The 12,127-nt window shown below is 38.0% G+C and overlaps 1 protein-coding gene across 3 annotated transcripts in view; it reads right to left on the reverse strand.

Annotated features, from left to right (window-relative positions):
• The window catches only part of nova2 (NOVA alternative splicing regulator 2), a 96,428-nt gene that overhangs the window by 60,392 nt on the left and 23,909 nt on the right, over positions 1-12,127 (reverse strand). For all 3 annotated transcript variants that reach the window (XM_044120087.1, XM_044120089.1, XM_044120090.1), the window contains one exon: positions 9,970-10,113. In XM_044120087.1, the coding sequence (XP_043976022.1) occupies positions 9,970-10,113 (144 nt within the window). The remainder of the gene's footprint in view (positions 1-9,969; positions 10,114-12,127) is intronic.

A 12,127-nucleotide genomic window follows, 5' to 3' on the forward strand; every position in this document is an offset into this window, starting at 1 on the left:
TATCGCCCAGCCCTAACTGGAAGAGCAGAATTTAACGCTTCCTTCGTTCCAAAGTTCAGTACATCATTCCTCTTGGATCCGTGACCTTCTTCCCCTCTTCCAGGTCAAACATTTATGACCGAAGCTAACGGCTAACGCCTGTTAGCCGCCACATATGAAGCGAAAGCTGACTCTGAGGTGTCTGTGTGTCTGCGGCGGTATTAACGCCGCGCCGGCAGACGCGTCTCGTTCCGCTTGAGTTGGTGCTCAACCTGCCAGAGTTCAGGGTTCAAATCCCGGCAGAGGCTTCGAACACAGAAACACACTCAGGAAGGCACTTAGCAGGGAAGCAATGAGCTTCTGTCACTTTTAATTTGACCTTTGCAGCAACAGAAACAAACCAAACACACAACTGAAGACTGACTTGTAATATTTCTGAGTTTTAAAAGACAAATACTTAAAGGTTAATCCTACAAACTGGAAAAAATTGTGCGGTTTTGCAGTAGAAAACTGTTTATCCTCTGGATTTATCTGCACTAAATTAGCTTCAATTTAGTGCAGATAATGAGAATTTTGTCACATTTTTAGTTTACACCATGTCATCAACTCTATCATTTTAAACTAAGAATATTTAATACAGGCTAAGATTGTTTTAGATTCATAAATTGGCCCCTTTTGTCTTTTATTAGGACAGATGGCATCACATTTATTCAGCAAATCCGAACCATATTTTTATCCTTCGCCCTCCAGGTGTGAAGATCGATTTCAGATGATTTCTGGTTGATTCAGGGGAATTTTTCCTGAATGAACTTGACTTAAATTTTTTCCAAACTTAACTGAAGTTGCTGTGTTTTTTTGAAAAATGAAGATGCCTTTCCAAACAAATTAAATACTTTCTGTCTTTTTCCCAAATGTCCAGTAATGATTTTAACATTTCCGTCTCTTGCAGGTTTGCAGAAGCTGAGAAAGAGAATTGGAGTTTATTTTACACTTTCTTGTTTTTGTCCTTGAAAAATTTAAATGTTTTCTAAATGTTCTCCAGTTGCTAATAATGTTTTTTTATTGATGACTTATAGACTTTAAATTGTCCTTGCTGGTGTATTTTTACCTTGGCATTACGTTCATACACAATTTAATACTGCAGATTTATTACAAAGTTTCTTGAGTCAATAGAAGAGAAACAGGCCCACAGCATCACAGACCCTCCTCTGTATTTAGCAGAGACGCTTTTAAAATATTCATTCTTGTTTCGTTTCAGATCAACCAGAAGGATTTTTGCTGGAAAAATTGAGAACTTTTCCCAAACAAAAACAACAACGTGGAGTCTGTTTGGTGTCTGTAGAGTTCAGGTTAAATTCAGATAATTTTGAAACTCAAAAGATTTTTTACTTTGTGGGGCTCCAATCTGATTTAAAGGTGACCTTCTTTGAAAGGTTTGGAGTGGGTCTGTGGCCTATACAAAACATGTTCATTACATTTTCTGAACAAAATCCTTCTGAGACAATGAGATTTCAGTCTGCTCAGTTCTGCCTCTTTGAGCTGTTTTATGGCTCGTAAAAATGGTGACGTGCAATTACACAAATATACAGCTCTGAAAAGCATTAGTAGGGCTTCCTGTACAACTGACTAAGAATGCAGCAAGTGGTTTGATTTTCCAGCAGCCATTGTGCAGTGCATACCGTGGTAAAACTGGCTGACCAAACGTGCTGGATCTCAGCTTGTGTTGCTAGGTAACGGGCAGAAATCTGCTGGGGTTGCTAGGTAACCGGATGATTTGTGACTCTACATTCCAGAAGGTTTTGAAACTATTCATTTTCCAGACACCAAATGTCATAAACTTACTGCCAAAAACAGTAGGGTGTTTTTATTTTATTTTTTATGCTTAGATTGTTTTTTAGAAGCAGTACAATCCCAAATAGAAAGACAAAAATGTGCAAAATTTACATTTAGCAAAAAATATGTCCACTTCAACAAGATGTAAAAAGGTATTTTATAAATTCCACTAAAGATTTCGATGTTCAGCTGCAGCTTTGTCTCAGCCAGTGAGTCTGCGATGCAAGACAGACTCAGATCCAAACAAACAACTTCAGATGATTGTAAAATCTCATAAACAAACACAAACACATCTGGGAATTTCAAAATGAAAAGGCAACTCAGAAAAAGCTCAAAAACTGTTGCAGGCCAGCCAGAGCTCTGATCCGCCATGACGCTGCGGCCCTTCAGCCCCGCCTCCATTTTTCACTGTTAAGTTGACAAATTTGGACAGATTCAAAGCAGCAATTTGATTTAGAGGAAATCATCCCCTCCACAACTGATAAACAACAGACAACGGGAATGAATAAGTCTTTTAATGAAGAAGGGAAGCGGCTAACAAACAGGAAATTCATTACTGACGCAGATGTGTGTGTGTGTGTGTGGGTGTGCGTGTGTGTGTGTGTGATTTGTAATATTGCAGTTTTCCATCTCTGACTCTGAGAGCTTAGAGCTGCATAAGAGGCTTTGAGTGCTGAAACGAGTAATGTCGATGGAGGGCCTGGAAGTGTGTCAGGTGTTTGGTTAGCTTGTGTGGCCTTTTGCGACAGATGTGTGCAGGTTTTTGGTGTGTGTGTGTGTGTGTGTGTGTGTGCAGAGGGGATATTAAATACTGAAAACTGCAATCATGGCGCGGGATTAAAGACTGAGCTCTGAAATGGTGGCAGACGACAGACAGGAGATCCAGAGGTTGAATCTAAAGTTCCTCGTGTTTTTAAAAGCTAACGTTGTGAAACTTTTAACCTTATTTCTTCATATTCTGCTATTAAATTGTCTTTTAATCGTCTATTGGGTTCCAGGATTTGTGAAGAATAAATTTGACATTACACTTTAAAAACACAAAATCTTACTAAGTATTTTTGGTCTATTATTACACATGAAATGAGACAAAAGTAACTTTTCAGCGCAATCTAGGAGCTCGTTTTCAGTAAATATTGATGAAAAAGTCCTTATTCCACTGGCAGATTACTTCACATATAATGAGACATTTTTTCAGTGAAATAATCTGCCAGTTAAACTCGTATTTTTCAACAATATTAAAGAATTATTGACTTAAAATGCGCTCCTGTATTATGCTAAAAGCTTACTTGTAAATTAGATTTGTTTTATTTCAAGTGTGATAAGATATTTGAACAAAATACTTGGTAAGATTTTGTTTTTAGAGTGAGAGTTTGAATTTAAAGTTGTTTTTAAATACTAACAGAATATATATTCTTCCATTAAATTGTTTTTTAATGGTTTATTGGGTCCTGAATAAGGATTTCTGAAGACCAAATTGATGGAAAAGTTTGACTTTAAAGATGCTACAAAGTGGTGTGGCTGCCTAAAAAGCAAAATGCAAAGAAAAAATAATCATCGGCGATGTGGCGACTCAGGGTGTCGCTACTTTCATGGGTGATTCTGCCGGGTTGCAGGTTTATCTGGGCTTTAATTAGGACGTAATCGGCTCTGTCTCCTCTGCAGCTGTGCGAACGGGACTGGAATCAGACCGCGCGGTCGCCGTCCTTCGCGGTGTCTCATTAGGCGTCGTTTTCGGTTCACATCAGGCTCATTAAAGTGGCTTTATCCGTGGTGATGCAGCCGCCGCAGCAGGAATGTCTTCTGTGATCCTGCAGAGCGGGAGCTGCTTTATTTTCTACCAGCAAAAACACTTTTACTGGATCCACTTTTACTTTTTCACAAGCAATCATTGCACACTGGGTCAGAGATTTTAAAACTGGAAATGGAAAGATTTAACTGCATGAATAAAGCGTGTGGCAAAGAAAGCCATTTCTTATTGAAGTATACACAACTCAGATGATGATTAATCAGATTGAAAAAGAGGCACATTCTGCAGATTTTTCATTCAACTATTGGAGCTTTAATTAGTACAGTATTAGAAATACTTTGAGACATTTTAAAGACGTATCAATGGAAACTGATTTGGTTATTTTAAAGCTGAATAAAGCTGGAAACTGACCGATTAAAATGCAGAACTAAAGCTTATTGAGAAAAATAAAGGGATTTCTTATCAAAATAAACACAAAACAACTTTTTCAGGCTTCTAAATAATATTTCCAGTCACTTGAAATGCAGAATGAAATGTAATTAGGAAGCCCGAAAGTTTAGGGCTGCAACTGACGATTAGTTTAGTAATCAATTATTCCGATGATTAATCGATTAATCAGATTCTGCAGATTTTCATTTAAGCTTTTTTATAAATAGAATATTAGAAATACATTAATAAAATGTCAATAAAACATTAATTTTACTTTTTCAATGACAAAATAAACATTTTATTGACTAAAAGGTATTTTTTCAGTGTGTGCAGATCATTTGTAGCATGCAATCAAAGAAGTTTTTTTTTTTTTTTCTTAAATCCAAAATATGTACATATTTTTGTACAGTTTGGCTTAATTACAGCTCTGTGTTCTACTTTCAGCAATTAAGCAGTTTTAGTCCATATTCTCAAGTTAATGATTAATCGATTGCTAAATTAGAAGACCATTATTTCAAAAATGGATTAATCACGATTAATCACGATTAATTGTTTCAGCCCTACTAAACTTCAAAGCAATCAATACAAACAAAAAAGATGCCAGACTTTCCTCTGATTGCTCTCCTATCTTTCTGGTTTCTGCTGATTTTTCAGGAGGCAGATGTGAAGCTGCAGCGAGGTGAGGACAGATTATTTGGTTTATCAGCTCATCTTCAAGCTCTAAATTCGCCATAATGGATTCGACGCCACGTTCCAGCACCTCAGCAGAAAGGAGGAGAAGAGGTCGAATGTAATTATAAAACCAGTGTAGCAAATGAATATTTGATGCAAAGTGACGGCGACTCTATTGGTTTTCTGCTCAGAAGGATGTACTGGTCACGAGTCGCTGCTGTCCGTTTGGACTTTTCACCAGATTTTAGGGATGATTGTAAAACGCCTCATCTGTTCTTCCATCACTCTGTGACCTCCAGCATTTTGGGTTTCACTGTATCCAGCCTGAGCATCTGCTGCCCTGAGACTCTGGCTAAATATTACATTAGCATAAAAAATGCAAGTTCATAACATTTGGAATATATTAGCCAACAATCACTGACATTTCTGAATAAAGCACACTGATGTTTCCATGACAATACATCCACAGCCTTACTTTAACTGTGCTAATTTGGTTTAAAAGCGGACCCATTAACCAAATATTTTTTGCCTTTGACTATTTTAAAAAATATTTTACACAGTTAAACAGTTAAAAGCTGCACACAACTTACCCCCCCCCCCCAAAAAAAAAAACACAAGATTTTAAATAAGACAAAATCAACTTGCAAGTATTTTTTTTAATAAAATAAATTTTAAAATAAAATTATTTAAGTAAATAATTCCTAAATATTGATGAATTTAGGATGAATTTAGCTCCACAGAAATTTTGATTTGTAATTTAACGCCTTGAAATTGGGTCTCTGTCTCTTCAGGAAGTCGTCACAACATGGCTCCTCTATTAACTCTGACAACGCTTTTACCAGAGTTGCACTGAGAAGTAGCTCCTATAATGAGTTAAGTAGATGCTGCTAATTGCTGCTGGCTAGTCTGAAGGATTTCTCAAAACATGCATGAAACAATTAGGGCAACACTACAGCTTTGTGGAGCTCAAATAGTTATACGTAGTTCTAGTTAGAGGTAGTTAGCAAAAACAAAATTTGCAAATAATGAGTGAATAAAAAGATTGAATTAGCTTCCTGGAGGGAGTTAGCCGATGATCCCAGTTAGCAACGAGACATTTTTTAAAATAAATAAATGCACATTTAGCAGGATGGTTTTGATTGGATGACTTATCAACGGCGGTTTGGATGCAGCTCAGGTCGGAGCGACTGCGACATCCTTCTGGTTTCCACTTCGCTCCAGAGAGCAGCAGCCAGACAGATAGAGGCTATATTTAGAGGCGGCACTGCCTTGTACTGTATGGGTGTGTAATAAATCTGTTGTGCCATAATAGTGGTCACTGTGTGTGTGTGTGTGTGTGTGTGTGTGTGTGTGTGTGCGTGCGTGTGTGGGCGTGTGTGTGCGTGTGTGTGTGTGTGTGCGTGTTTTAAGGATGAATGGTGGCCTGTCTCATCACCGATGCTGCGGCTCTCAGCTAATTGGTCGTCTCCTTAAGTGCTGCTGCTGCACTATTCTCCAGATGGGATGGAGGGAGAAACGGAGGAAGATTGATGGCGGAGGATAGAAAGAAGCTGCATCGAAAGGATGAATAAAAAACCAGGAAGGAAGGACGAAGGGTGGAATAAACGAGTGAAGGGATGTGAGCTGAACAAGATATTCTCCCTGTAATTCAAATGAAACATATAAAAACCAACATATGTAACAAATTCAATATTCTGCAGTTTTTTTAATGTCTATTAAAAAATTTATTTTGATTTGCCCTCATTTCTGAGAACAATTCAACTTCCTGGTATAGAAGAGGAGAATGTTAAGGCTACAAATATCTGATTATCTGAGTTTTGCAGAAGGGCTCCTGTTTGCTTGTTTATGGGCTAAAATTGAGTGATTTCCTTTAGTAAAATGTCTGTTTTCTTTGAGGACCAACTTGCTGATTGTGATTTTTTTTTCTAAAATCTTTCATAGTTTTGAGGCTGAAAGAAAAAAAAGAGCTGCAGGTTGTCAGATTACAGTAATAATTGTACATTCAGCATAAAATGTACACATGAAAGCACCATTTAAAAGCACCAATTAAAAGAGATAATTGTGCTAATCATAAACAGCTCTGCTAACGCTGAAGCACTTTCAAAGTTAGCTTCTGCTAGATACCAGAAGCTAATGCTAAATGCTAACTTCAAAATTAACTTGCATTATAATTTACATGTTCTATAATATCTTAGATACTGCACTGACATCAGTTGATGTCAAACTTTATAAAACAGCCAGATAAATCAGCGCATTAGTATTTATCTGGAAACATTCATTTATAGGAAGTTTTAGCTAAACAAGTTACTAAAATGAAACATTTGGGAAATTCTGCTGGGGAAACTCCAGCTTCTTCACCCAGTCATGTTTCTACTTAATACTTCGTTTCACTCAAAGTTGGAAAAATGTTGATGAATTTGAAGACACTAACAAGTTTTTAGAAACAGAAGTAACTTCTGAACTGCTGAAGGTGTGAGAGCGACGATGAGGAGGATGAGGAGGATGAGGAGGATGAGGAGGATGAGGAGGATGAGGCGCTTCAGGCAACACACTGCAGTAACTCTGCGTTCTTCATCAGATGGCCTCCGTTACTCCCAACACACACGCACGCACACACACACACACACACACCCAGACGGACTCCTGCAGCAGGTGGGCCTTTTGATTTGTTACCCAGGAAGAACCAAGACTAATTTGCATACAGATGCCCCCTTCAGCGCAGAGGAAGGGTTTAACGACACACACATACACACACACACACACACACACACACTGCTCCTTCTGTCCCAGACAACACTCTCTTTCTTTTTCATTCCTCCGCTCGTCTCCCTTCCTCCCGTCTTTCTCACCCCAACAGATCACGAGCCACGTCTGTGTGCATACAAATATTTTCGCAGATTTACATCCGATGTTTAAGTGTGAAGACATTCTTTGGATTTATGCAAGTTTTTCCCTTTCCCTCTCTCTTCCCTATGCACAAGCTGAAGTAGTTGCATGGGTGCATGTGTGTGTGTGCGTGTGTGTGTGTGTTTGTGGGTCTTGGAGGCTCTTGAACCCTGCATCTGCTCTGGCTGGCAGAGCTTCCAGGAGCCTCATGCACTGATGTCAAACAATAGCTGCTTGTTTGCAGACCTCCGATGCACAAATTCAAACGCTCTTAAACACACAAATAAAAAAAAAAAAAAATAAATAAATAAATAAATAAAAGAGGAGCCAGGTTTAAAGCGCAATAAATTATGGGAGACAGCAGGATAAAGAGGAAGCATCGGTGCAGCTGGGCTGAGCGCGAGAAGATGTACAATGTACACACACACACACACACACACGCACACACACACAAACTTTTTTTTCATGATGCATTAAGTTAAATTCTTGTTTCTGCCAAAAATGCACAATAAAAAAAAGCAGAAACCGAGACTAAATCCCAAACTTTAAAGTCTCTAAAAGCCGAAGGGTTTCGGCCAAAAGCTGCAGCTCACACCGACCCAAAACACACATTAAAGGTTGGAAAAAAAACATAAACTCAAGATCTGAAACTGCAGAAACATTACAACCGCTCCGAGTTCAACTAAAGGTGATTCCACCCAAAACAGAAGCTCCAGCTTCTATAAGAGAGAAAACACAGCAGCTTTTTACTGGATAAACATTTTGACAACCAGCAAAACATAAATGATTTTTATATTTTAAAGGAACTTCGAAAACAAGTTCACATATGTAATAAAACTCAGAAATCTGCATCGCTAAACGCTTTTTTCCCCACTTGTTTTCCAACAAGTCTGCTTTTGGCTGCAGATTGTGAAATAATTCGTTGCAGCTGCCTTCAGGCATCCCTCCTCTCTAAAGTCGAATTATGACTTTCTAGTTTTAAATACGTCCACATTTTTTACCTAAATGATCTATTAATAACCCAACACTTACACACTGATCAACACCTGTCTTATTCAGCATTTCATGCAGCACACGGACTTGGTTTTGCAGCATTCTTACGATGCTTCAGGGTTAAAAGAAACTTTCAGCTCAGCAGAAGATTTAAAAGAAACGGTGCAAACATTTAGCATCACTCATGCAGCTGCAGGTCACGTCAGGCCAGCTATCGGAGTTCAGACAAACAGAACGTCTGATCCTGTAATCCTGATCTCTCTCTGCTGGTGTGTGTGGGTGTGTGCGTGTGTGTGTGTGTGTGTGTGTGTGGTAATGTCCCAGAAGACTTAATAACTCCCAAACTACAAATCAGCTGAGCTGTGCCGACAGGACAAATTCTCCAAATGGTTTGAAATTTGTCTGATTTGTGGTTCTGCAGAGCGTCTGAGTGTGCAGCAGTCAGCGTGTTTCCTCTTCCATGTCAAAACAGCAACGGATAAAAACTGAAAGGATGCGTTCATACCAGCCATGTTTAGTCCACTTTAATCAAACTGCAGCCTCTTCACCTAGAAAGTTCAGTACAAATTCGCATTTGAACGAACCAGTAACTGCTCCAAAAGCAGGAAGCGAGCTATAGAGCAGGGCATTCTGGGTAAATACAAGCAAAACAAAAGCGTTAGCCTAGCGCTAGCAGGAGAAATGGTTCATGGTCTTTTTGCCAAAGACAGAAGAAAAATCGTACAACAGGTAAAATGTGACACTACTCCAGTTTTGTTCACATGTTGTGAAGATGGCAGTTGTCCTCACTAGCAAAATTTCATCAACAGTTTGTTAATGACAAAAATACACAATTTCACAATTGTGTTGTTGCTTTATATGCCAAACAAATTTAAATCACACGTGAACAAGAAACATGCCGTGCCATCATCCTCTGAATAAATCCTGTCTTCTTCTTTGTAGAAGACAGTAGTAACATCTGGTTGGGGATCATGAAACTCGTGATGAGAAACATGCGTTTCCATTGTAGTTTTATGGAAAAAAAAAACTATTTTAATACAGCCATTAAAAAAAGCCACGTCATCTTAGCATCAAAACGTTTTCTCACAAAACAAATTTGTTTTTTAAGCAAATTTATTTTCTAAATGTCAAATTGAGCAATCATTCAGTCAATGGAAATGCAGCTGGTGTTTTTTTTTCTTGTTTCTTTCTTTGGTGGTTCGCAGAGCAGCGCCCCCACAGGTGAGGAGGGGAACAGCTTTTTCAAAGTGCTTGGTTTGTTTAACTCAGTGTGAAAATGAACCACAGCAGTTTAAAGTATGGATGGATGTTTAAAGTATTACCATCCATCCATCCAACCATCCATCCATCCATCCATCCATCCACCCATCCACCCACCCATCCATCCACCCATCCACCCATCCATCGATCGCAGGGTTTGTGAACCTTACCAGGGTAGAAGTCTTTGGATTTTGACAGTTTGATGGTGGCTCCAGTCTCTTTCTGCAGCTGAACGATGGTCTGGCCTCCTTTCCCGATGATTGAACCAGCAGCATAGCTGGGAATCAAAACCTTCAGGAAGTACTCGCCTTCCTCTGTTGCAGGAAACAGGAAACAGGAAGTCAGAAAGTGCAGTAAATGTCGACTTTGTTACAAGTAAAGCTGAAAACAAACAAACAACGACAACAAAAACCCAGCAGCAAGATGCTTTTACAACCTTTGTCCTCATGCATGCCTTCTGATTTCAAACATTTTTCGGCCGACCTCGTTGTTCCAACGCTCCATAAATCTACCCAGTCACTTCCAATGACGACTGTTATCATGACAGCTAATTATTTCCATAATCAGATGATTCTTCGCCGGCGTTATCGCCCCTCTCTCTCTCCACACAGCCGTTTGAGCAAACCTCTAAACGCTCCCTCCGGATTGGTCTGATCTAATTTCAGTGTGGGGTTTCAGGAATCTGGTCCTCGTCATCAACAGACACGCTGCACTGCGGTTTTGCTATTAGCGCTAATCAGATGGAAACGACGCTCCCACCGACCTGTCACAACGCACATGGTGAATCATTCTTTATAAAGATTGAACTATTTTATGGATGGATATTTCAATTACTGAGAGCTGCATTCACCCTGGGCGGTTTTTACTGCTAAAACCGAAATCTTACCAAGTTGGTCTAGTTTCTAGAGAAAATATCTCAGTAAATTTGAAATAAGACAAAACTAACTTATGAGTAACTTTTCAGCAAAATACAGGAACTTGTTTTAATTCAATAATTCCTCAATATAGATGGAAAAATACTAGATCCCCTGGCAGATTGATTGACATATAACATGATATTTTTCCTATGTTATAAGTGAAACTATCAGCCAATGTAACTAGAACGTTTTCCATCAATATTAAAGATTTTTGACTTAAAACAAGCTCCCATATCTTGCTGAAAAGTTACTTATAAGTTAGTTTTGTCTTTTTTTTTTTGTCTTATTTCAACTGTACTTGTAGTTACACTAAAAATAGACCAAAAATACTTGGTATGATTTTGTGTTTTTGCGGTGAAAAGATAGATTTCAGAGCCAACAGATCGACATTTGTGTGGGTAAGCAGTTCTCAACACTGCGCTGCAGAAACACAAAATCTTACCAAGTATTTTTGGTCTAATTTTTCCAAGTAACTCTTCAGCAAGAAATAGAAGGTTGTTTTAAGTGAATAAAGTACTTGTTCCATTGGTGGAATGTTCCACTCCGCCGTTACCTAGCAACCCCAGCCAAGCCCAGCCCGTTACCTAGCAACCCAGTACTAGTTCCACTGGCAAATTATTTCACTTATGACATGGTAAAACTTTCTTGTTATAAGCAAAATAATCTGCCAGTGATAATATTTTTTTTTTCAAAAATATTAAGGAATTATTGATTTAAACTTCTATATCTTGCTTAAATGTTATCTGTTGTAAGTTACTTTTTTATTATTTCAAATGTACTAGGATATTTGCACTAGAACTAGACAAAAAAATACTTGGTAAATTTTTGCAGTGTAGATCTAATTACAGCCAGATGAACCCTATCAGTCAGGGAAAGCCGAGATTTTAAATAAATCGTCACTAAATTATTGGAAAGAGCACATAATAATAAAAATATTCCAAAAACTATTGGAAATGTTGTCTAAATTAAATCATACACAAGATTTGAGCATTTATGCAAATATGTATCATTATTTATCATAACTCAAGCAATAAAACTCATATGTAGTTTGTATATTACTGTACAATTGAAAGTAGGAATGGTTGAAAGATAATTTGTTATCTAAAGCACCACCAGTTAATTTTTTTTTTTTTTTTTTTTTTTTTTGTGTGGTTGACACGTCATTTTAATTTCCAAGGTTTTAATGCATTTTATCCAGAGCATTATTCATCTGATGCTCTGGATAAAAAGGAGCAAAATTTGTCCCTCAAATTTCTGTGAAAACTGAAAAAAACCTGAAAAACAGAAACTGAATAAAACAAAAATACATAAACAGAAACCTTGATGGATTCAATCCTATTTTTAAAAAATGAAAAAGGAAAAACGTCAATTCCTCAGGTCATTACAGCAAATCTTCAAGGTTTCTCCTCAT

This window comes from Gambusia affinis, linkage group LG06, assembly GCF_019740435.1.
Source record: "Gambusia affinis linkage group LG06, SWU_Gaff_1.0, whole genome shotgun sequence".
Taxonomy (NCBI): domain Eukaryota; kingdom Metazoa; phylum Chordata; class Actinopteri; order Cyprinodontiformes; family Poeciliidae; genus Gambusia; species Gambusia affinis.